The 27,215-nt window shown below is 41.9% G+C and overlaps 1 protein-coding gene across 1 annotated transcript; it reads right to left on the bottom strand.

Moving 5' to 3' along the window:
- Positions 1-23: 23 nt before the first annotated feature.
- clic4 (chloride intracellular channel 4) lies at positions 24-26,442 on the bottom strand. Its single transcript, XM_034111414.1, has 6 exons — positions 26,054-26,442; positions 9,015-9,124; positions 7,331-7,456; positions 6,706-6,812; positions 5,581-5,762; positions 24-2,788 (listed from the first exon to the last, which is right to left on the bottom strand). Exons 1-6 carry the CDS (start codon positions 26,120-26,122, stop codon positions 2,624-2,626), a joined length of 759 nt encoding a protein of 252 aa, XP_033967305.1. The 5' UTR covers positions 26,123-26,442; the 3' UTR covers positions 24-2,623.
- Between the last annotated feature and the right edge of the window lie 773 nt (positions 26,443-27,215).

Here is a 27,215-nt window from a genome sequence, read left to right as displayed (position 1 = left end):
GACACACATGCCTTTTCTTCTGATATATTTTCAAAAATTGTCTTTAATCTGGAACATGGTTTGATACAATGTAACTGGTATTCATAGTGACATTAAAGTAGTACATCATTCATGAATGTTTATGTCACTCCAGAGAGAAAAATTACAACATTACGCTGATTCTTGCAGAAAGCTGGAACAGAGCTGCAATTGTTTTTGTTTTCTAGGACATGATTAAAGTTATGAATTCTGGTTTATCATCATTTAGCTGCTCCAGTTTCAGGGTGCAGATCAATTGAATGTGGCATCAATGTCAGTCCTATAAAGAGAGCCTATGAAACTGATTAATTTAGACAAATACCTCTTAACTCAATGTCCAAATTACTCTCATGGTCTTCCTCAAATGACTATGTTGCTTATTTGTCTTCTGGTACATTTGCGAGATCAGCATCTTTGATGTTGTGTTTTCACTATTCTAATATAAAGGGATAGTTTTGATGCTTTCTAGTGATGGTTGCTTGATAGCTCCGATATGCAGAAACAGACTGGAGTTCTTGCTAGGTATGATGTCCTTTTGTTGTTCTGTTTATGTTTTTATGTTTCATGTGGAACTACTTGAGCAGGTCTCCCTTGAAAAACAGATCAATGATCTCAATGGGATTTATCTGTATAAATAAAGGTTTGAAATTAAATGAATAGAGGAAATTCACTGCTGTGGATGGGAGAGCTGCAAAATGTACTTTAGCCACACAAAAAGTCCCAATTTAAACCAATATCAGTTGAAGTTTATGCTACATTTAGAAAACAGGAGACTGAATTCCTTATCTATGCTATCTTCAAAAGCCACCAGACTACATTGACAAGAAAAATAAGTAACTTTACCAGGCTGGTAGAAGTGGCTGGTTCACCGTTCATGGATCTCTCAATTTGTGTGCATTATTGTGGAACTTGATGATTTTAAAAAGGTTTCATTTTGGATAAATCAAAATTAAAGAGCAAATTCATGGACATGGTGGCTACCAGTAAGAAAGGAATAAATAAAGTGGTATAGGATATGAACATGGAAGTAGTAAATAGAAGTAAGGCTTAATGACAGTCAAAACACTTACAGTTACAAAAACAATGTCAGAGTGCCAAGAAGTTTATTTAAATTAAGTCAATATTGTTAATAAAAATAAAAATCCATGACATAGCTTGTATATTTTCTTTGTACAACATCATGTTGTAAAGAAATGGTCTCTGCAGAGAGGTAAGGCAAGAGGAGATGGTTTGAATTCAATTCCAAGCAAGCAAGAAATGAGCTTGTTCCCCTCAAAATTCAGATGAAATGTATAAAATGTACGCATTGAATTCTGAGCGAATTCCTTTTTTTTGTAATCAAATTTGTTTAATAACAAAATGTCTGAAAAAACATGGCAAATGAGAGAAAACAAAACATGTTTTTGCTTAATCCGCATTAAAGCACTTTTGGAGCTACTGTATCATCACATACATTCACTACCACAGAGATCTACATACTGAAGAGACAGGTATTCGTTTCATTGCTACTCTCCTCTTTTGACATAAATATGTTTTGTGCCGCCTTTTACTGACTGCACATTAGTGTCCTTCATTCTGTATGCTATGGAGAAGGAAACAGAGTGTGTGGATCTTTTTTTACATAGCCGGAGTCATTTCATCCACAGTGAGACCAGTATAATGTGCCCTTTTTGCTCCTCCATGTGTAATCCAAACTACGGCTACAGTCAGCACGACTTTCCTTCATGCTTCACAAGAGAAGACGAGTCAAAGAGCTTTGCTATGTCTGGACATCTACACCTTAGATATCTGTAAGCTACATGGGGTTGATTATTTCTTCACCTCAGGTTAGATTTATCCCGATTCCTGCAGCACGTACAGGAGATTCCCTCCAATTCTCCAGAGCTGAGCTACAAGACTTTTGCCAATTTGAGGCAATGAGGAAATCAGAGCATGGATACCAGGTAGCTTTACCTGCAGTTACAATTATCTTTGATTTATTTAAAGTCACTCAACATTAAAATAAAGCATCTCTCACTTGATATGCCAGCCACTCTGGTTTGGATTTGCTTCTACTTGTCAAATACTTGAGCGTAGAAAAAAAACACTGAAGCTTCAACACTGTTTACAATGCCTCTTAGTAAGCCAAAAGACCGGGAAAAACTGCTTCTCAGTGTTCATCCTAAAGCAATCCTAGAAAGAGCCATTTCAATATTAAACAGACAACAGGAAATTAACAACAGCTTGTGACCTTCCCCCTGCTCCAGAGGGAAGGTAATCTCGAAGGTCAATTATATGTTGATAAGCGCTGATACACATGTCTGGCTGCTTCTCACGTGGCAACATTCATCGGCCTATGAAAAACAAAAGTAAATTCAGGACGGAACAACCGTGGACTTTTGCTGAATCAACAAAAAAAGTAGGTCTTCGGAGAAAGAAAAAAGAAAGGGATTGAGAACGGTTCATGCATTGGGCTTCACTTTAGATGAGAGAAGGAAAAGAAGTCCAAAGTTATTTCTTTCTCGTGAATGAGCACATCAGTCCCGGGATGGAGGTGGAGGCGTGTGAGAGAGAGAGGGGGGGGGGGGGGGGGGTTAGGGGTGGAGGGATGGACGGACACGGGAGCTTATTTGACCAGCCTCTTGGCTACGTCTCCGTAGGCGATCTCGATCTCTTTGTCGCTGGGGCAGGTGTTGGTGAACTCTTCGCGCGTGTAGGCGATGTTCAGGTACTTCCAGATGGAGCTCATCTCTTTGGGGATTTCAAAGCCTCTGTACTTATTGGCCACCACCTTAGAGGAAGATATCGGAAGTTAGAAATCTAAACACAATCCACCGGGCGACATACTCTTCATAAACTCAAAGAATCAGCAAAACTATGCAAAGATCAATAGTCAAGAAATAACACTTTTTTATTATATTTGGATAAATTAAATAAATGTGGCCCCATATACCAATAGTGGAGCAGTTATTGGTGAGTAATTCTTCATTAAAGGTGGGGTAGGTAATTTTGAAGAAACCAGCTCGAGTGCGCTAGAATTTGAAAATACACAGCCGGAAAAAATCTGCCACTTCCTTACAGAGCCCCTCCTCCAACACACACGGACGCGCACATGACCAATGAGGGCACGAGATAAGTTTGTGCACAGATGGAAGGCTGACAGGCAGGTAGGCCATCCAGTTCTTTTAGCCGGGCCGGCTAAAATGATTGGTCGTGCTTTTTACAGTATTACGGCTTCCACAGATGACATTTTTTAATGGATTTTTTGTCAAAGCACTTCAGATATTCATTGCCATCGGGATGTTAAGAGCATTCCATGGAATATAACAAAAAGTGTATTTCGAGCCGGTTTCTCAAACGTACCTACCCCACCTTTAAATTGCTCCATGCTGCACACAAAGTGTCACATTTGTAAAGCTGAAACTACTAGTCACTCAACAAATCGATCAACAGAAAATTCCTCAATAATTATTTAATTAATTAGTTGATATAATACTTGTTTTTTTGATGAAATTCATCAGTACCGTACTTTTCAGACTATAAAGCGCACCTGCATATAAGCCGCAGCAGCTAAATTGTCCTCTGTCTTGCTCTCGTTCTGTCTCTCGGTTCCACTTTTACTTTGGCGCGCTACCTGTCTCACTCTTTTCCGGCCTCCAGCTTTTCCTGCTGGAGCCCGCCGCTTAAAGGTGGCGGGCGCGGACCGGTCATAGAGCCCATAATGTTAAAGGTGGTTAATTTTACCTGTAAAATCCATAGATTTAGGAGGTTCCCTAGTGGCCGTTAGCTGTACAAAAAAAATGGGGGAAAAAGTCGCGGCGTATAGTCCGAATTGTACGATAGTTGAAACCCTATAGAGTTGTCTCAACATCCTTGCAACAACAGAACATGTGGCAAGTCGTTCAAGGATATTGTTTGGAAAAAATATAAAACACACGACCCAATATCACTGAAATTCAAATGTCGCCCAAAAATGGTGACATTTGAATTTCAGTGATATTGGGTCGTGTGTTTTAACAAAAAAAAGGTCCCACGTACTCATTGTTCACTCACTCACTTACTCTGCCTAAATAAACTGCTTGTTGGGAGCATGTTATCTCAACTGATATATCTGATATATATCTGACCCTCCCATTAGTGTTGTTGGACATTTAGATAGATAGCAATAGACTGAAAACAAAAAAAGGTGTGGGGGTGTAGTGTTTTTGGATGCTCTCCAGATCATTAAAGTTTCACACCAACAGTTTTAGGTTCATGGAGTTTGGTGACCTTATGCCTTTAAAGACCATGTGTATCCATCTGCTGTCTTCATCAGGGGACTGTTTAAAAATGTCATGCTAACATACTAGCAGCAGCCAATTAAAGCCCCGGCCACACAAGGACGATAACGGTCGTATCTGCTACAGTTCACTATCAGATAGACGGTTCAGCCACACGAGGCCGACATGGAAACGCAGAAAACGATAACAGGTCCCAAAGTGGGTAGATCTGCAAACAAAACGCTCTGGGGGGCCAAACGGCTCTGTGTTTACGCCCATACGATCATTTCCTGATAACGTTGAAGCAATAGCCCCGCCTCTCCTGCTCATAGAACAGCTGCTGGGCTATCAGACGAGGGGGAGGAAAAGAGAGGCTCCGTTCTTTATTCTTATATGATTATATAGAGTCTTTATTCATTTGTTTTAAAGCTCAATAAATAACAAAGAAGACCTTTGACCGACACTTTTCTAATTTCGTCCGGAAGATTTAAACTTTAACGGACATGTTGACCGGCGAATAAAAATCTAACTGAAACTCTGCCGCACGGTCCCCTCGTCCCTTGGAAAAGGCGGAGAGGTGGGTGTTTTTCATCTGCTGGTGGACTACCAGAGAGAATTACAGCAGCAGGAGCAAACGCTTGCCTTTGGGGAGTGAGAAAAAGAGCCAGAGCGTCCACAGCGGAGAATAAAATGAAAGGCAACCATGGCAACCATGGGGGAAAGTCTTCTTCGCTGCTTTTGTGGCAGGACTACAGCGCCACTTACAGGCCTGGCATATGTACTACAGCGTCTCCAGCGCTTTCGAGCGGTCTCGTGTGAACGGACACGTTTCTGGTGCCTGTTGCGTGTGGTGTGGACGGAAGACTTTTTTGATAACGATTGCGGTCCGTTTGCGTTATCGTCCTCGTGTGGCTGGGGCCTAAAGCTCCTGCTATGAGTAGGAACCAATGTGTTCAGAGATTCGTCCGAAAGGTAAACCGTTGTTGAACACACACACACTTCGTACTGCATTGTATGTTAATTTTGAGTATATGAGAAAGGCGTGGATGTATACTAGATTAGCAAGAATGTCTGAGTATGCGATGTGAGCTTACTAGTACCATCATGAATTGAATAGGCAGTACATTATGGTTGACTATGTATTAAACAGAAGGTTAGTATGCAATTTCAACAAATTGCTCTGGCTGACCACTGCTGAGGTTTAAGCAGGGTGGAGCTCTGCTGCATATTACATAAGGTCACCAATCTAAATGTAGCAATCATTTAAATTTGTTCTACCACAACTACAATGATTGGGTGACGTTTAAAAGTCCCCCCTGCTCACCTTGACTATGTGCAGCTTTGGCAGCAGGTTACAGTCGGCCAGGGTCATCTCATCCCCGTCCAGGAACTTGCGGCTGGAGACCTTGACGTCCTCGATGCTGTTGTGGTCGATCTCGTCGGGCAGCGGTGAGCGAAGATACTCGTCCAGCTTCTGCAGCGTCTTCATGAGGCCGCGCTCCAGACCTATGAAAGATAGTTTTAAGTTAAATTCTAATTTCAGTAAATAATATTTAACAATGTTAAACTGGGCTCAACAGTGCTACTCCCAGTGGTCCACCACATGGGGGCAGCATTTCATCAGGAGAGTGGGCATGAACACTACTAATGCAGGAAACAGACACATCATGAACACCAGTACAATCCTAGCAACACTAGCATTGTGAACCACTGCTGTAACAAATATTTTATTATAAGTTAACTACCCACCACACATTTGAATTAATCGCACATATGATTTGACCTTGCCCTGTATCCATCTGTCTATTGATCAATCATTAACAATTCATTCTATTGTTGGAAATTGTGACATGAATGTTCAATCCAGTAGTTCAACAGTACTTGTGAACTGTAACTTTGGAGAGCACTTATCATTGAACCATGAGATTCAGCCCACAACTCTGTTGACACAGCCTGGGATTTCACCTACAGCTCACCATGGCTCAATATTTTTCCCAGGGTGGAGAGAGCGGTCAACTAAAACATGATACAACGTCTTGGTATTTTGTGCAGATCATAAAAATCATTCAAGGGAAACAAGTCCACAAATTGTTTCACCCAGGATGAACCAGAATCTATGGAGACTATATACATACTACAACAAATCTAATTATCTTATCAGGGAAGTGTGTAGGTGGAGGGAGGAGATAGTGCGCTCCAGTTCATTCTCAGGATAGCTGCAGTGTGGTTTTCCAGAGAGCTCCAGCAGGTGAGACAGGGAGGGTGAGGACAAGAGGAACAAAAGCTCTGTGTTCCGGAGTGAGGCTGTTAACCACCAATCAGGGCAGGGCTACCAATGTCGCCTGGCAACCAGAGAGCTCTCCAAACACAATTGGATGGTTTATGATCTCTGATCTCATGCGTGTGTCTGTTCGTGTGTGTGTGTTTGTGTCAAATACAGATAACTCACCCTCATTTGCATCTGGTTTGGAGTTCTTAATGAATGCTGAGAACTTGGCGAAGATGTCCATCCCAGCTGTGTTTGACTCTGGGTGTCTGGCACCAAGCTTGATGTACCTGCACCCAAGAACACACAATCAGGTAAATACACATCTGTATGTACATATGAGGAGGTTAAAGTGCAGTTTTGATAACATTTATATTAATGAAAATAAATGTATCCTATTAACTATTGTTGTTTGTAAAGACAAACACTGACACAGCATATTTCTCTGGACTGCCTGCATTAATTGTCTAAAAATGACATCAACAAAAAGCTCTATAATATAGTCATATTTGTGGGGTTTTGACATGTTTTCCTTATCATACCCAATATATTCTTTGGACACTATCACAATCAGTTTTATTACCAAATGGGTTTACACATACGAGGAATTTGTTTTGTTGTATATGGTGCATATAAATACACCTTTTTTTATCGGTAAAACCTCGTACAACCTAGATCTATATGGCCTTTAGCTTTAAATACTTGCGAACAGAGCAATTAAAAGCGTATCGTGTCCTCGTGACAGTGTGCAGTGTGTACAGAGATTAGGTGTGTCAGAGCGTGGCTGGAGGGTTGAGACGGCACTCACTTGGGTGGGGAGAGGACATCCTCAAGGAACTCCTCGATTTTGTTGACGTCAGTTTTGACCTCGCCGTTGAAGGTGATGAAGGGGGGGTGTGTGCCCGGGGCCAGGTTCTGGAGGTCGGCTGGCTTCCTGGAAGAGAAATGAAGCGAATGTCAGTGGATTTAAGAAAAGGGAACAAAAGTAACCATGCAACCAATAAAATCTGTATAAAAGTAGTTCTGGTCTGTTTGAATACGTGTAAATATATTCACTGTATATATTTCACGCTAATTCAAACATTGAGAGTGATATGTGTGTTTTCCTCTGTCCCCATGAGTGTGTTTGTGTCTCCTTTTCTCTCTGCAGCCTTCAAACCAGCACATTTTGTACCAGATGTCTTTGGCAGGCAGATGACACTGACGCACACAAATAAAAATGAGCATGTGTTGAATGAGGAGTGTGAACACAACTCACTTGGGAAATCCACAGAGCCCAGATGCTTAAATCCCTTCAGCTTAAAGGCAGCCAAACAAACAGCGGTGTCTTTTTGAACCTAACAGATTGGTGTTAGCCAGCAGACAGTGTGAATCCTCTTTGATGTTATGTTACTAGCAACAACATGTATCCATAGAGAATCTAATACGCTCCAGCGGTGGCTGTGCTTTGGGACAAGCCATCTGAGGGCACAGAGGAACAGGAAATGACTTCAACTCTTAGGAATGCAAAGGGGAAGTGGCACCTTTACCGATTTATATCCAAGATGAGCTGGTAAAAACTGCCTTATGACTCGCATGCGTTTATCATAGAAACAAATATGAACATGATATCCTTGACCCAAGAGAAGACCTTAACATGTGACATACCTTCTACAGGTGTAACACTATTCTCCCATTTAAATACTACAATAAAAACAGCCATAAACACAACACACAACTCCTGACGAGTGAAGGATAAACAGACACTGCTAAGTAGGCGGACATCCTACATTGCTTTTTACAGGAGATCATCCAGCTCTGTACTTTGCTACTTGCCCTCCGCTAGGGAAAATCTATGGAAATTAATCTGAGCAGTCATCTAGATCGTGCATGCATGTGTGAAGAAACCCAGTTGACTAGTCAAAAAGACCCAATGTCTATCATTATATTTCTGTTGATTTGTGTTGTTGCGAGACGCCCGGTGTTGAAAGACCGGATGAAATGAGTTTTGGAACATTACTGCAGAAGTCTCGAATCTCTGAGTCAATAGACACATGACGCAGAAAGACCTTATAAACCACACGTTGATCTGATGTCGGATAATAGTCCGGCAATTGCCCGTCCCGCCTTAGGAAGTGGAACAAAATGTAGGGTGATGAATCACCGAAGAGAAACTGATGGGTTTGGTAGAAGTTCTGCTACAGGAGTCCATACGTTACTTTGAAGTCAGAATTGCAGAGGATCAACGTTTTCTGATTCCTGTGGTGAAAAATAACTTGTTCCCCACCAAAATCTAGAACGGAAGTGGGTGGAACCTTAAGAACCTTAAATAGCCTCTCCAGAGTCTGTGTGTTTATATTCCTCCGGCCTGAGAAAGGGTCATGGGAAAACCAAATAAGCAGCGAGCGTGTCGGGGTGGGGCTGTATCAAAGCGCTACAGAGCTGCCAAGGCCTTTGTGGAAACCTGCAGAAGAGAAAAAGAAAGAAGGATGGAGACAGAGAGCCAGACTCACCTCTTGAGGTCCACTGTGGTGACGTTGAAGACGACTCCTTTAAGCCACAGGATCATGAAGAGCCTCTGGGAGAAGGGGCAGTTTCCGATGCTCTCGCCATCACTTCCTGCCTGAAATAGACACACAGATTTAGGTGAGTTAGAAGAGTAGATTATCAGCGATATGTTGCAGATATTGTTCCTGAAGACTGAGCACACAAATGGTGGCACAGGATTCTATCGTATTGAGAACATTGAAAGAGAAAGTATGGATTGTACTGCCAAGCAATGTGCAACTATGGATGTTGGTGGCAGAAACATTTAAACTACCTAAAAAAAAAGACTCTCCTAAAATGATCAATACCGGCATATTGAGTACACTTTATTCTGTATATTTCATAATTTTTTCCTTGCAATCAGGCAGCCCTTTGGACAGGGAACTGAGTCTTGTCTATTAGGGTGGTCCTTAATATTGAAAGTCGGAAAGTCTAAGCTCCAACCCCCAGACTTCATTCTATTAGTCAAGAAAACTCTCCTGATGAATTATTTTCCTCAATCTGACAACATTTACCCCTCCCCCATCGACCTTGAAGTTTAGCCTCAGTTGCAGCACCGTGGCTGCTGGTAGGGCAGCCAAGGTCGATGAGGGGGGGGGTAAATGTTGTTGGAATTTGAATAGAAGGAGAGTTTTCTTGACTATCATAATGAATTCCGGTGGTTGGAGCTTAAAATAAATGAATTTGAAAATGTACATGGCACTAAGGACCACCCTATTGTTGTCTATACTCACTTGAAAGCCAGCGTACTCTTTTGGCAAAAACAGCCATTTTATCTGCTGAACATGAGAGTTTGTAGTCTATGGCTGCGTTGATCGGTTTGTTTGTGTGATGATGCAACTTTGGTGCTTTAAATGGGTATCTCCGATTAACCAAAGTCACACAAAACAAACCAACTAACCGATGTCTATAGGATAGAATTCTGCAAGTTACTGTCAATGTCAATTTGGTGAAAAATGATTAATTAGGAGGGCCTTTCTTTAAGGTAGCGAAAAAGTGTTGTTACTGGCCCCATCCACATCAGTACATTGCTTCTGTGCCAGTACTCCTACCTACCTCTTCAAATTGGCGGTGTGCAGACCGTCCTCTACTGTTATTCAGCAACTATGGATAAGTACCTCATTCAACCCCACTTCAAACAGTACAAACTATCCCTTTAAGGATACATCCCAGATTGTAATTATTGCAAGCATAAAATAAATATCAAGATAGCAGATCTTAAAAACATCTGTAACAGGTTTCAGGCCCTGATAACACCTAGGGTTAATGCTGAGGCCGAAACACACCGAACAATCTTGATGGAGATCGCATCTCTGTTGCTCAACCTTTATGGCCCCGGGCGTTTTACTGCACTCACCCAGAGAGGGCCCATCGCAGACAATGACTCTTTCATACACATTACAGGCTGCCCTCGAAAAGATTTAAGTAGGAGGGAAAGAGTGGAGAGAGTCGACCCCCCCTTGTCTTAAATACTTCAGCACACTTCCCCTCCATTAAAGTGCACAACAACTATCCAAGAGTAAGAGGAAACTTCTGGAGTGATTAAGACCGTGGTCCGCCTCTTGTTTCCTCTTTTGCTAGACTGCACAAACACAAGACTAAGAAGTTGCTCAGGGAAGTGTATCAATGGATACGGCACATGTCTTTAAAATTAATGACCATATCTCATCGGTTAGCACCAGACAAAAACAAGAGTGCGTTTCGAACACTACAAACACAACCTGCTCGCTTTTTTTTAAGCTAAAGAACTGATAGAATAGTCTGAGTGCTTCATGGAGGACAGGGACACATTGCAGTGATTTCTGTCTCACTATCACACACACACAGCAGTATAGAGAAAGGCGACGGGAGGATGCTGCAAGCTGTCAGAGATATCTCCGCTCTTCCTAACAACCATCCCTCTCTTTGTCTCCCACTCTAACTGGTTAGAGACTCACAGCCATGTATGGAGTGAGTCGGCTGTAGCGCAGGACAAATATAGTTTGGATTCTACATCAGAAGGCAGAATAAGAGATTAATTTGATTAACTGAGCTTTGTGAAGTATCCTAATCAAATCTGCAATGCTGATAGAGTAATGCCTGATCCAAGAAATAGATTTTCCCTAAAAAAAAAAATCTTCATTCTACCTTGTTTCCACATCACCAGACATATATTTAACAACCGTTTCCATAGACTCAGAGCATTGTGACTCTATGAATACCAAGCCTCTTGAGGTATGCCGTTATCCAGAGAAGGCAGGCCAAAAGAGAATGCACCTTATTCATCCATTCACAAGGACAAGCATGGAGGTCATTCAGGTACCGCCGCTCTGGAATGACCCTCTTCGTTCAGTGTATTATTGTAGCAGAGCCTTAGCCAAAGCGGCTGAATATCGTTTGGCTTTGTCTGCCTCTTGTGGCGTCACTCACTCCTCATTCTGCATGCACTCCTGCCAAGGTAATATGCAAAGTGTGTCTGTACGAGTGATGCAAAAGCCCTACTCAAATGACATAGACCGGAAAAAGAGCGCCGAATAAAAACAAGATTCAAATGTAAACCACTAGCTTAACAGAGTACTGTTTAACATCAGATGTGCATGTTCTGCAGCGTCTTTAATAGTGTTCAGTGAGTCCTGCAGCTCCTTGCTGCTGCTGCTGTTGTCCTCTGTGTGACGCCCAGTGGGATGGCTCCGTTTGATCTGCCTGCTGGCTCCTATTGTACTGCGGATGCCCCCCCCCCACTCTGAATTCAATATCTGCAAAGCTTGGATTAGATCTTTGCCTTTGTCCAGCAAATTAAATTCCCCTTTTCACCTTACATGGTTCAATTCTGATATAAAGCATCGGCCATGAAGTGTATCCCGGTTCTTTGCCTTTCATACATTAAACTAGCATTAGCTGATCTTTAGCGGATCAGAAACACATCAAATGGGATGATAACTAAATGTTCCCCACAGCGCTTACACCTACAGCGCATCATTCAGTTCTGGATCATGGGAGCACAGCAACCGTTCCCATGACAATGGCCAGGGACATTATGACATGCACACAGCGTAGAAGGGATCACAAAATCACAGGAGAGCTCATTTTCTGTAGGGGTTGAGAATTCAAATCACATAACGCAATGTCCTTTTTAATTAAAAAGATGTTTGCTGCTCTTCAACACAATGAGATGCTTTTAAGCTCCAGTTCTGCCTCTCGAGTTGTCAAGAAGATGGCCCCAGCAGCTGAGAAAGACACTTTTCTTTCTCTTTCAGTCTGTACTCGCAGTCATGGCAATGCTCCTGCCCTCTGCAGCAGAGAGGACTGCAGCTCTCTGTGAAAGACACTGCAAAGAGAGGGATGAACAGCGAGAGAGAGATATCATAATAAATAGGGCGAGAACGAGGTGTCAGAGACATGGGGAACAAGCGGTAATCAATGCTCTTAGTGGGAGGAGAAGACGGCAGGCTTCAGAGGCTGTGTGCTGTTTGGCACGCTGCTTCTTCTTTCTTCTTCCTTCCCCCTTTATCCGTCTCCCCTTATCCTGGGCCCCTCTGTCGAGTCAGAGGGGGGTTGGGCATTTTAGGAGGAGGCAGAAACTATTCCAGAAATGTCCTGTTACTCCCGCCGAAGAGGGGGCTTTGTTTAGTTGAAGTAATGATGCTGTTGGGGCAGCATTTCCGCTGCCTGTGACATATAAACTGCTGCTCTGATGTGTAAGTGTGTAGGAAAATATTGATACATTTTTATATCACAATAAAAAGTTCTGCATATATTGTATAGACTAGATGTAGTTACCAGTTCTGATAGCATGAAAAAGTTAACTTATTTTTACTAAGATTATATGCAAATTTGGTGTGCTCTTAAAACAGACACATTTCCAAAAAAAAGTAAATCGCAAAACACTGCCTAGCATACAATATTGCAATGCATCGCCATACTGAATTGTAGCCCCTGTATGATGATATTGATTGTATCGCCACAGTCTTGATGAAGTGTACAGCTCTACAATAAAATAAGGTCTGCTCTACATTTAAGTATAGATTCAAGTGAGGTAGTTTTATATGATAAATAATAATTGTAAAAAATGAAATTGTAACATTGCACCTTAGAGGACAACCTCAGGGGATCGTTGAGAAACAAAAATTGATATATTGAAAAAAAACTGCTCCGTTAAAATTATTTTCAATTCTCATTCATTTATTAGAAATTGGTCCGGGGGCTGATAGAACGGCTACTCACTGGTTTAGGACACGCCTCATAACCTTGTCCATGCTCCACCGTACCAACACTTTCCAGAGTGCCAGTATTATAGTGGGACATTCAGAAAAAATGACTTCTGGAGAACCTTCCATACAGCAGCATCACAAAGCGCTTTTTGTTTATGGAGTTTTAGGCACGTCACTAGGTAGCCGGGGGGGGAATCACCCTCATAAAAACACACATACAAGGCAAGAAAGTACCTTGAGTGGGCCCTTTTAAGGCTAGGAACGTCAGTTTACAATATACCCTTTTTTCCAAATACAAGCAGCATTCAGCGCCTGTTATTTTGCCTCCTGTGTCAAAAATGACTCACATCTTGCAGACGGTTACACCATCTTGCACATAGATTTCCTCTAATGAGAAACGGCTAAAATAACGGCTGGTGTGCAGAAGCAGCTGACTTCTTGCTAACAGACTCTCAAGCTTTATTTAGGCTCCATGGATGGACTGCGAGTCAACAGATGCTTGTTTATTTAATGCCGAACACACACAGCTGCTGATGTTGGGTGTGAGTCATGCTCAAGTCGGATGTTATCTAGGAGTCTGTGTCCAGGACAGCGTGGCCCCACAGCAGAACAATGAGGCCTCAGCTCAGTCAGCAAGGGGCCCGTTGTGTCTTTAAAGCCCTTTTTCACAGTGTGGTCATACCTCTTTATCACTTCCCTTATGACTGTGCTCATGCTGATGTTATGACCCACTTAACACTTCTCGGGAGTAATGAAGATGAGGCTTTAAAGTGCACCTATCATGCTACTTTTAGGCATATATTATGGGTCTCAGATATATACAAATATATAAAATGTCCGTCTTTGATGTATTTTTCTCAAAATACAAACAGATCATGCATTTTAGCCAACCCGCATACCCTTCTTTTGCAGCCCTGTTAGAGAAACGCGGATTTTGGGTCCTTAGCTTAAAAAAAAAAAAAAAAAGAGGAGGCGGAGCTAATGCCTGATCAGAATTCTACCGGAGATAAAGTTAAATTCTGCTGTGATAAAACGCCATCCTGTTCCAAACCACATCAAGGATTATTTCTGAAACAGTATGGAGCTCAAATGCTTTTTCTCTTGCAGGTTTATCACAAGGCGAGTTCCTTTTTTTAATTCCTGCTTTTTAAAAACACATGTGCTTAGCGAGTGTTAGCGAGGCTTGCTAATGTAAAGAAATACCATATTACGTCCAAAACACGTCAGGCATTGTTTCTGATAGCAACTCTCTGTGGGTCCACCATCTGAAATTACGTAATATCGGCAGCAAATCTGTATCCGCTCGTTGTACCCCCGTTTTAAAAGATGTGGGTACGGAGGAAAAGAGAAAGGGTTTTATTTTCTGACGCTGCTTGAGTTCCCCGACGCACCGGGGACACATATTTATTAGGGCTGTGCATCTTCACTGGTCTCACGATTCAATTCGATTACGATTATCCTGTCAACGATTCGATTCGGTTCGATATCCCGGTGCATCATGGTGCATCACGATTCATACCAATGCGTTGCATCCTCAATTTTCTATATTACTGCACATGGCTTATTTTTCATCAATGCATACATGCAGTAAATACATATGAACTCTCTTTTTATTATTTAGAAAGTGCTTCAGAAATCAATAACATAAATGTCTTGACATTAATTTATAAACCAAAATAAATGAATTGTATAGGTCTAGCCTCCGTGTGTGAAGTTGTTCCATCCTCAAAAACAAAAAGCTAATGCTTCTGCAGTCTAGCTGCAGCTTCTAGCCACGGCCTTCTGTTAAAGAAAGGATACTGAATGTCCTGAATGTGGCCTCACACACAGGACCTGAGTCTGAACACAGCAGACAACAGGAGTATTCACAACAGCATATACAAACAAAAATACTGCATGTGGGTGTACACTGACGTTCTCTGTTTTACTGTTACATAAATCCCATGAATGTATGAGATTAAATTAGCTTCATTATATCTCAGTGATTAAGTGAATAATAAAGTTTCTATCGGGTCACTATCAGCATGTCACTCATTATTTTCAGGGAGGGGGCGGGGTTTGGAGGAACAGAGAGGAGACGGTGATCGCGGAAGCTTTTTTCCTCCTGCCTTCACAAACTTTACACACGTATATATCGTCTGAAAATTGCTAGAGGACTTTCATACTTTGCAATCCAAGACTTAATTAAATCCACCAAAAACCTGACATGATTGTAACGCGATTATTTTTGAAAAACATAAATCCCTGTCACACTCCATGTCGCTGCGGCTCAGAGACACAGGGACCCTGTGTCTCTGAGCCGCAGCGACGGGTCCTTCTGCTGTTGGTTCTGGACTGGTGTTCTTGTGTTGGTGGATAAAGCAGACTGCTCCGTGTTGCTGTGCCGCTGTCACGTCTGTTCCCTGATCTCTGCGTCACCGACCGATTTGATATTAAAGTGACAGAAAAAACGTTATAGTAAAGCCGCGGCCGGAAAATCAGGAAGCAACGTTACTAAGCTATAACCGATTATCTTCCGTCACTGCATCGAGACCGAATCGTCCACGTCCGCATCGCAATGCATCGTAAGGCAAGGCAAGTTTATTTATATAGCACTTTTCAACGCAAGGCAATTCAAAGTGCTTTACAAAAAAAAAATTAAAAAGACATTAAGCATTAAAAAAAAAAAGCTAATAAAACATTAAGGAAAAATACATGGATAAAAGTTACAGTGCAATCGTAGAAACGATTATTTTCAACACCCCTAATATTTATGTATAAAAGACATAAAGTACATTTTGCATGATAGGTCCTCTTCAACAAATAAGCTCAAATATTATTCGTAGATTAAAAGAGATTCTCAATACATAACACATGTACTTGCTAGGCTATGTTTCCTTGCCCTGTCTTATACAAATAGTTTTTTGGAGAAAATTAAAACAAAGATTGGGGTTGATTGTCATGTTTTATCTCATACAGTAAAATATATCGGACCAACGGCGACGTGTCACTGATGTCAAGTAACAAACATTGTTGCGTCACAGAAATGGTATGACAATCACCTCTCCTTCTCACTAATCATGGACTAGTTAACTGATGCTCCGGCCACACGAGGACGAAAACGGCTAAACGCATAGGATTAACGCAAACGCAAAAAACCTTCCGTCCACACGCAATAGTCATCCGGATAGTGTCTGTCCACACGAGACCGCTCCGTTTAGCTCCAACCGCTGGAGAAGCTGCAGTACATATGCAGGAGCCTGTACGTGGCGCTGTAACTTCCTCCACAAAAGCAGCGAAGAAGCATGGTTGTCATGGTTGCCCTTCTTTTTATTCTCCGCGGTGGGGGCCGAGGGAACCGGGCAGAGTTTTTCGCCAGTCAACGTGTATTAAAGTTTAAATCTTCCGACAAAATTAGAAAAGTGCCAGTCAAAGGTCTTCTTTGTTATTTATTGAGCTTTAAAACAAATGAATAACGACTCTATATAATATAATAATAAAATACACGGAGCCTCTCTTTTTCCTCCCTCTCTTCGGACAGCGCCAGTGTCTGTCTCATGCAACAGCTGATCCAGTAATGAGTGACCCGGCCGACAGTAAAAATAAACATATTTATAACTAGTTTAGGTAGTTTGAGAGGTGTCTCCGTCCTGTCAGATTAGACTTCACTCGCGTTTATGTCTATATTGAGAGAAAGATAAATGATCTGAATTCAGTGTGCAGTTTACTTTGACGCGGGGGTGAGCAGCAGAGGTGGGGAGAGGCGGGGCTATTGCCTCATTATCAGAAAATGATCGTATAGGGCGTACACACGGAGCCGTTGGACCCCCCAGAGCGTTGCGTATGCCGTTCTATCCACCTTGGGACCCGTTATCGTTTCCTCAGTCGTTTAGTGCCGTATTCGGTCGTCCTCGTGTGGCCGAACGGTCTATATGACACTAAACAGTAACGCAAACGACCGTTTTCGTCCTCGTGTGGCCGCAGCCTGAGTGAGTGAGTTAAAGTACAGGCCATAGCAGATGTGCAATCATTTTTAACCACTTGTGATTGGCCATGTGGATTTACTGGCCTGACGTGGCATTTCACTGCCTAGGGCAATTCTTATTGTTGAGCCATGTGTATGTCCTTGAAGGTGTGTGCACCTTCAACAGGGACAAACGGGATCCTCTTCACAAGTCCATAAGACTTTTCAAGCAGGCACAGAAAATCCAACATCACCGCTTTCATTTTCCCATTTTCTCCAGTGTTACATACATGACTTCTAAGACTGGTCTGATGATGTGAGACCACAGTTACAGTCGCCAGCATTCAGGGACAATGGGTCCTGTTCAGGCCGGGCACAGTCCTCCCAGTCTCTGCTCACAGCCTAAATTTAGTAACATGTCTGATGTGCCTTCCCCTCCCCAACACACTTCATGTTCTAAATTGGGTGGGCTGCTCAGCAAGTTCAAGCCACACTTTGACCGAATAAGGAACTGACGATGTAACAAGGGCTCAGCTCTCCGTCTCCTGCTCTGACACACAGCAGGAATGTCCGTTTGAGAGTGGGCAGCCATGGAAACGTCATGGCAACGCCTCTCCCCGTTTGCTGGACAAGTATAATACTAGGATGACGCTAGATTTTTTTAGATTAAAACTTCTAATTTTTGTTCAGCATTTAGAATAGGGCTGAGACAAATATTAATCAATCAAAAACAAAATAATTCTAACTATTCTGGTACAGTGGTGCAGGAATGAGTCGTATATGATTCAGCATTTTGGGACTTCCGATAGCTCGTTTAAAAATAACAAAGTTTTTCTTAATGGGTTTTTAGTTAGAATCCTAAATAAGGTTTGTGGTTACAACATGCTTAAAATATGTTGGCGCTATGTTCAAAACACATAACACTTCACAAAGTACCCTAAGTGTCCGATGCATTTGTTTTTTCAGGTAAAATCTTACTTTGAGGAATACAACCATGTTTTTCAACAAAATCCGTCTTATTTTATAAAAGCCAAACTTCTCAAATATAATAATTGATCACTTGACAAAATAAAGTGTAAAGTAATTTCCAGAATTCAGATTTCCATCAGAGACTTATAAGTACAAACACCCAGGCATCACATGGCACCTTCTGGTACTCAACAGTCTTCAATAGTGCTATTGGCAGATTTCCCCCACCACAAAGTTATTTAGTCTCCATGTCTGAATGTGGCGGTCTGGTCTGGGTGGGGCTGAGACCCTGTGTTACTGACAATCGCTCAGAGAGATGAGTGTACAGAGGACTCTGATCCTGCAGGAATAGAAACGCCATCACATCCTTGGTGTGGCTCTGACTCAGGCTGACATCACTCAATGGAAAACTCAAGACTTCCAGTCAGACACAGGCCTACTGTGCTGGAGCACAGGAGAGCAGTAAGAACCAACGGTCGCTATGGAAAGTTGGAAAGACGTGTCCCGCGTAACCATGCTACTGCAATGATGTTGGCCAAGTTAATAATATTGTAACTCCTGCATCAAGCCTCAGTGTCGAATAGATCAAGACAAATAGCCAGTTCAGGTTTCTAGAAGCACATGAAGGGTGTTTGAGGATGAGTAACACAGATCCAAAATGAGGGGAAAAACAAACAGACAGCACTGTGGGAGATCAGCATGAACTAACCATTACCCTCGCTCTGACTGTTGTTTCAAGTGTCTAACACAAACACTGAGCTGCAAACTGAGGTCTGCTCCAACTCCACCTACTCAAATACAGTATTTACACATTCAAAGACCCCATGCTGATGACTAGGGAGACTCATGCATTCACACATGCCCACTTGCATATAGAAAACCCACACTTTAATCCTTATTCTCTCCATTTTACAAACATTTACAGGAGGAAATAACATGGAAATCTAGCCTCCATGTGTCTTTCAAAAAGTAAGACTTCTTTAGAATCAAATTCTCTGTACTGAGCTCAATTCATTCACTTTGAACTAGGGATGCACGATAATTATCGGTCCGATATTAGGAATTATGACGTCATCCCGATAAACCCGATAACAGTATTAATAGCCCCGATAATATACAATATATTTTTTGGGTAAAGAAAAAAGAAAAAATACTGCGGTGTGGGTGGATTGGGATGAGGGGCGCTTGTTTTTCACTCGGCTCCTCCCGTTTTGCCAGTACTGTGGTATTAGTGGTTTAGGAAGAGGGGAGTTCTTCACAAATCCAGTGCTCCCTAATACATCGCCATGGTGTGTTAAAAGCGTACGAAGACAATAATACAATACAATACAAAGTGTGTGTGTGTGTGTGTGTGTGTGTGTGTGTGTGTGTGTGTGTGTGTGTGTGTGTGTGTGTGTGTGTGTGTGTGTGTGTGTGTGTGTGTGTGTGTGTGTGTGTCTGCACGCTCGCGTTGGAGCTATGTGCAACTCAAGGCATATGCTCGAACCGGAGCCGCCTGGACGCTGCAATCATGTTGCTGAGTGTGCTGACTTTTCGTACAATGTCCCACTGTCTGGCTTTCTGCATAAAGTCAAGTGCTCGGCGCAGTTGTGGCGAAATGTTGCTCCTCTGTTTTCATTTAAACAGCTCCTTATATCCGTTAGCGCAGCTAGCTAGCACCAGATTCTAACAACAACAATGCACGTAAGGCCTCTCTCTCGCTCGCTCGGACCACACATACACACGCCCTCCCGGTCCTCCAGATGGCCAGTCGGTGCCTGCCGGTGAGCGTGGAAGTGTGGTCTGCCACAAGCGGGCGGCAGGAGCGGGGCTGTCAGCATCAGCTTGTAGATGGTATTTTAAACTCGATGCGCTATGAAACTACGGGGCGGCCATGGTAAAAAAATACACATGCGTTAATCGCGTTAAAAATAATTAGTGGCGTAATTTTTTTTTTTTATTATCGGTATCGGCCTTGAGAAGCAGGAAGTTATCGGTATCGGTTTCAAAAAACCAATATCGTGCATCCCTACTTTGAACCTATGAATCCCAGGCATTCCTTTATTATAGATATCTTGTCTAGACAGCTGTGAACCACCCTTTGGCACAGATACAATGCCAGCATGCCGTTACATACATGCCAGATATGCACAGCAGTAAAAGCCTGCCCTGCATACTGGCCACATACACACTGGCCTCATCAGTGATTCTGACAGATAGTGTGTCTCTCTCTCTCTCTGGAAACTCGCTGGTCATGTCCACTCTGACCTGCAATTGAGTTGGCTTTCAGTACCAGTCTGCTGTCTTGCTCTTTTCACATCATAAAAACCAACATGCAAATGAAGAAACAGCTTGTGCAAAAGTGAAAAGGTAAAGACTGTTCACTGCAAAATGAAAAATACAAATGTTCCTCCACCTATATCGCCACTTACCAATAGTTTTTGGCGAGAGTTGCTGTTTGTTGTAGGCAATGGCTGTAGAGATTCTGCCTCAAATTAAATGGAAGTAGACAGGCAGCATTCTCTTTTGCTTGTGGTGCTTTAAGAAACATACTTTTTTCTATAGTTATGATTATAGCCATCCTTGTATAATAAATCATCAATATTAGCCTTTACGCAGCAGCCATGATTGTGATTTTAACATTAACAATTCATTACTCTTCTTCATCCAGTTCTCAAAGACAAAAAAAAGCCTATATTTAGGGCACTAAATGATGGAATGATGACTAGTCAAGTAAGATTCCCATGTCATCCTATCCTCCACTTTCAGGACGTACTATACTTCCAAAGGCTCTGCTATGAGGAACACCGCATGTGTAACACAAGCAGACTGGATCATGTTGAAACTGATTGAGTTACATGTGTAGCGTGGAGAGGAGGGCAGATTCTCCTCATTTAAGGGGGTCACATCTCCTCGGACAGTGTGGATGATGTAGCAGACGCAGCGGCAGCTCCTTCTCCCCTGCATCCTGATCTTCTAGGTTATAATTGCATCAGTAACCTGTACAGGATATTAGTTCATTAACAAGTAAAACACACCAATCCATAAATTAACAAGTCTCCTCGTCTCAGATCCATGTGCTTAAAGGGCGACCTCACTTCCTGTACTTGAGCTCATAGGGAAAATGCTTTATTAGCCAATGGCTTCCTGGTCAGGCAGCACAAATGAGACGAGCACTTCCTCCTTTTCCTTAGAAATATTGGCACAACTGAACATTTTAGTCACACAATCAGGAACAACAAAGCCACCGTTTGACTGAAAACAACATGAAATGGGACTTTTGAGTACCCCATAAAAATGCAAACATTGATCTGAGAGCTCCTCTTACACACTAATAGTAATAACACACTGCCAGGTCGATTATGGCCAGTGTTCAGAGTCAGTCAACCGGACAGTGAGTCACAATGAAGAAACAGTGACAGGTGCTGCAAAAGCTACATTCAGAGCAGAAACAACTGCTCTGCAACAGCAATAAGCTATTCATCTTTGTCCCCTCATGATTCTGACTGCAGCTTTGCTATAAGCTTAAGATACTTTAACTACCCTATTGATTTTCCTATAAAAAAAGCAGTGCTCAAGTGGCTGCAATGCCACCAGGAGCACAGTAACCATAAAACAGCACATCACAAGGCATACAACTGATTGTCACAAGTTGCAACTGATAGCACAATATATGACCGTGAAGTTTTTCCCTAGGCTTTTATAATAAACTTTAAAGAACAGAATATACTGTCAACTAAGAGTTCAAGGTGTAACACATGAACCCTAACAATTGTTCTCATGTGTAGGGAAGACATACATCTTAGTGTGATGTGTTGTTGAGCAGTAAGTCATCGGGCAGACCCTAGCCATCCCTGAAAAGGTGCTGCTTTGTGTGGACCAGGACCTTGTTGCAGGCTACCATCTCCCTGGTTCCCATGGAACTGTGCTGAAGGACACACACAAACACAGACGGCCCCTTATGCCATCCAGACTTAAAAGCACTTGTGTACTGACTCTGTTGTTACTGCTGGCAGCAAGACGATCGAAGTCTGGAGGCAGCAGAAGGTTTTGTAACCGGTAGCTTGACTTTGGCACACTTGCAACTAACAGAAGCATACACAAGTAGAGCCTGTCTGTTTCTCTTGACTCATCTGTATTCTGCTCGTACCGTCAGGTCATATGCTTGTGGAAAATGACTCACTTTGTAAAACTGGGAGAAGCTGAATGAAAACAGAAGCAAAATCGTAGTGATTCAATGAGAATCATGCAATTTAAGAACAATGAAAGTAACACAAGACAATTACCTAAGCAGGGTTTCCCACACATAGACTTTACTTGGACAGGCCGCCCAGGTATATTAACGGCCGCCCAAGTATATTTCGCGACCCATTTAGTTGTTTTTTTATATAATTCTTGATCCCTCGCTCTACGCTCAGGTGAGGTAAAGGACTCTCTGAGTGTTTAGATAGTTAACTTAGTCTAAGTTCTCAGTGGGTCTCAAACGGTTTGGTCACCATTTATTTAAACACATATTTCCATTTGAGGGGGTAGTGATTAGTAAAATATGCATGAATAAATAAATAAAATGTAAACTAGGTGAAAAAAGGAAAGATACACTTTTAAAACTTGTTGAGAGCTAAAACTAGTCTTTGCTGCCGCCTCACAGAGGAGAAGGGAGGAGAGGAGGGAGACAGGAGAGGCTGGTTCAGGAGCACATACACACTCACAACTATAAATGAACCAAAAATAAATAAATAAACAACTTTCAGTGTTTTTTCATATTGGAAATGGGATGATGTTATGATTTTATGATTATTGAAATGTATACAGTTCTGTTTCATAAAGGTGTTCCCATAGATAGCACCAGATTGATGCATTTAACTCCAAAATAAAAATAAAATCTTACCGGGGGGGCATGCCCCCAGACCCCCCTAGAGGGTTTGAGGTCCACCCCCACTTAAAATCACATTGATAGGTTCCTAAATACATTTACCATTTATTTTTAAATAGTAACCCATGTCCATATGGTTATATGTGGGTAGTATATTTAATCTATAGGGCTATCTCTATGGGCCCTGCCTGTACCTGTTTGCTCTGCCATCGCGTGAAGGGTCTGCTAACAAGCGACCAACAGAAAGGTTAATGTTGTTGCACGTCACCTCAACCCCCCCGCCCCAGTATATTTCAGATCTGTGGGAAACACTGCTAAGTTATGTGAGAGGATCCCTGAATCAATCAGACCGTGCTGCAATTAATAAGGATGGAACTCAGTTTGTAAGAGGATAGGGCTGCAAATAACAATTATCTTCATTGACGTTGTATCCGTTGTTTGTTTTCTTGATTAATTGCTTTGTTGTTTGTTCTATATAAAGTCATAAATACGGTGAAAAATGTCAGTTAGCGCTTCCTGAAAGCCAAGATTAGGTACTCCAATGTCTATTTTTTCCAGGACTTGAAAAATTGGTACAAAGAAACAAACCAGGAGTTGCAGAATTGTACACTTTTCTTCTTCAAAAACTACTTGAAGTGATTAATCTTTTATCAAAAAAAGTGAGCAATTAATTTAATAGTAATATAAAAAAAAGATCTTTAGAATTCTTAGTTCAAATACTACAAACAATGTCCCTTTGTGGCAGAGTAATACTTGTTCTAGCTATCACAGCACATAAATACATCAGATGTAGGGTTTCATATCCCTTTAGCCATGTGACGTGTGGATGTTAGACAGACATGGGTGGCCGCTGGGAAATGGCAGAAGCTATTGCTCATGTGTGCAAAACAATATCTAATCTGCTGCAGCATGATGAGGGTCAAGGGTTGATCCTCCTACTCACAAAGTCATTATACGATGCTTATTTGCAATCGAGAGCAATAGAAACTGACAATGACAAACGTCACGCCCTCATAGATGAGCACAACGTAAAGTGTTGCCATAGCAATGTGACAACCGTAGCTATAAACACCACAGGTAGAAAAGCTGCAAGATCATCAAAGTATCTCCAAACTGGGACCGTCAGCTACTTTGAATGAGTATCAGTGTTGTCTTTTTACAGACACAGCAGCAACTCATGATCTGAAAGTTCAATTAGTCAGCTTTCACATGGCGGCGCCCTAACAGATCTGACACCGCTGTGTGTGGAGCACACACAGTTCGTTATCAGCTGTTCCCAGAGGCTCTGCTCGAATAAGTGTGTCTATGGCAACCTGCATGTCTGCCATTGTCTCACATGACTGTGTTTAACGCAGCACAGTGAGAACAACGGCCGCAATAATAGATGTGGACATGGCAGATGTTGGCATGCAACACAGTGCCATGCAAGGGACCAAAGAGAAACACACAAAAGGCTTTCCTACACACGATAAAAAGAAACTTCAAGCTACACAGGCCAAGGAGGGAGGGAGGGGGAAGATTTTGCCACATGTGTAAACCTTTCAGGATGATGTAACCTCTCCTGTAGGCTGAGGGGTAGTTTGGAGAAATGGTGCTGCTGAGCCAGTTAGAGTCCATTTATTCTGCAGCTTCAGCAAAGGGCCTGCAAAGCTGTTCAGCCTCGTGAAGTCCCTTACTACAAAGCCCTGCATTAAAGAGAGCACTAGGAACAAAACAAGTGAGTTTTCTACTGAATCTAACAAAACAAGATGACTCATTTAAGAAAACCAAAGTGCAAAACTTGTAACCCAGAGTGAGTTTGCACCAGGTTACAAATGCCTGTTTCCATTTGCAGATAATTATTGTTTTAATTAGACTTTCCACAAGTATTTTATTCTCATCTGTGTCTTTCACAAGTGTGATTGTATTTCTCAACTGTCACCATTAAAGAGTTCACTCTCTGGGTCAGTGACACACCGCTTCAACACGCCCTCTCCCAGCCAAGACCCCATAAGTCCCTGCCTCTCCCAGCTCCCCCTTTTTCCTTCACTCTGCCATTTTCCCGCCCTACAACGCTGAGCTGAAGAAAAGGAAAAACAGCCATACACAACCCTCCACCATCCCTCACCAGTAGATGCAGATGTATAAGCCATGTAAAAAGTGTGCTTAAATTAATTGAAATTACTGATAGCTTCATACAAATGGTTAATGATGTTGTTGTGATGTGTTGCCTGGGAAAAGGCCCTTTGGAAGCCCATTTTTCCATATTTCTCATTCCCTGGCAAATTATGGAAAATGTAAATGTGATACAATATTTGTAAATTAAGAAACACACAGACATAAAACAAGCATTATCAAAAGCTCCTTGATAAATTATCATAATCTAAATGTAAAAGCAGCATAAACAGTTATGACATTAGATAACAACCAGTGTCAGAAACAAACACCACTGATGACACATGCCTGCAACCTAGTCCAACAGTAAAAAATAGCACACACCTATCTTTCATACTGTTGCCTTAACAGTGAGATAACCTTGGATAACTTTGAATAACCAAAGTAGTCTATTTTACACAGATCTCTGATGGCAGACAGTGTTTCCCAAAACAACTAACGACATATTCAATGACCCTAGTATCCATGAATAGATTATATGCACGGCCAACACAATCCATCACTATAATAATCTAAGTGTTAAGCATGAATTTCCACTGCATGTTACGGGGTTTAATCTGCTATTACGGAGCTTTTGTGAAAGGATTAGCGCCGTGTTGTCAGCATGGCAGCATTTTCCCCACGATGGGAGGAAAGCTGCATCCGCCCTGCCTGTGACACATGGCCACGGAGGGTTGTGGATAAATACAATTAAACTCAATGCAACATATTGTTCTAGTGCCACATGTCGCAAACGTCGTAAATTAATTACCAACGTATAGCTAGTTTAAGAGGATTTAGCCATGCAAAACCAGTAATAGTGCGCAGAATACAGCTCTCATCACAATGCACTGATGTGTGTTTATCAAAGTCACTCAAAAGGAAAAACTTCTCGAAGAGATGTGTGCTCGGTCTTACCTTCACAAACAGCTCGATAACGGGCTCGTCGTCTGACTTTACTCCGTTCTGCGGTACCGACAGCGACATTACGGTGCTTCTTTCTGAAGTTTTTGGTAACAAAGATGAGTTTTTTTCTTGCTACCACGCCCGACTTAGCTCAGTCCTGTTGTCCACCTCTTCTTTCTTTTTTTCCGCACTGGAGCCCAAGTAGGCGCGTTTTCTCCCCGAGGAGGACCCGGTGCTGGGAACACAAGTCTGTTAAACCAAACGGAAGAGGAGGCAGCGGTGAAAGCCAGATACACAACTATTTTTAATATTACGGTATGACTTTAATCACGCTGGGCTACAAACACATCGCGGCTCTTTATGCTGGGTGAGTGTGATGAGGAGGCGGGGGGGAAGAAGAAGCAACGGGAATATTTAAAGCGGTGATGTCATCCGAGGCGCTCACACAGACAAGTGGGAGGGTCTGAGGGTTCTTGTTGGGATGAGGGTGAGGAGATGTAGAGCAGAAAACTGAGACCACTGCAAAATAAAAATTATAATCTGGTTTTATTATTTATAGCTATGCGTTTGAGTAAAATTAATTTTTCTTTATGTTATTCTAAAAACCAACTGAGAACCTGTGTTGGAATTCAACAGACACTGGAATGTCTGCCACACATGTAGAAATTGAGATTTAAGAAAAGTTTGCAGTGGTCACTTAATTTTTCCAGAGCTGTATAGGCCTACTGTCTTTTGTCAAGAAATACAAACGTTTTTATTTTCCAACAACCACTAACTTCCCCGTGGGGTTTTACATTTAATTTACGTATTTATTGGAATGGTTCGAATTCAAAAAAATAAACAAGTTATTTATTTATTTTCCGTATATATTTGTGGGCGCTCGAGGGAATTAACTTTAAACTGGTGTTGCATTATTTTGGTACATCAGTTATTTTAACAAATGTTTATTTCTAATGTCTCTACTTGAATTTGCATTTTTACTTGTCCTATTTTTAACTTACATAACCATTTATTTCGACAAAGTCACAAGCTATTTGCCATTACAATTTAACATTCAGAGATATACTTTCACTGACAACAAATAAAGAAACTATTTTAGGTCGGCTGCGGGATATTCATACTTCGCCTAAACTAGCATTAATTTTGTTTAACTGTTGAAACGGGCAGCAGTGGT

This window comes from Pseudochaenichthys georgianus, chromosome 22, assembly GCF_902827115.2.
Source record: "Pseudochaenichthys georgianus chromosome 22, fPseGeo1.2, whole genome shotgun sequence".
Lineage (NCBI taxonomy): Eukaryota > Metazoa > Chordata > Actinopteri > Perciformes > Channichthyidae > Pseudochaenichthys > Pseudochaenichthys georgianus.
Note: the sequence above shows the minus strand (reverse complement) of the source record. Positions and strands in the feature narration are given on the sequence as shown.

Bases quoted from the DNA above. Each gene is read 5' to 3' on its own strand.
- clic4 (XM_034111414.1), bottom strand. From the start codon at position 26,122: ATGTCGCTGTCGGTACCGCAGAACGGAGTAAAGTCAGACGACGAGCCC. The intron at 6,813-7,330 runs GTGAGTGCCGTC...TCTTGGGTGCAG, and splicing joins GATGTCCTCTCCCCACCCAA to GTACATCAAGCTTGGTGCCA. The intron at 5,763-6,705 runs GTGAGTTATCTG...TATCTTTCATAG, and splicing joins CAAACCAGATGCAAATGAGG to GTCTGGAGCGCGGCCTCATG.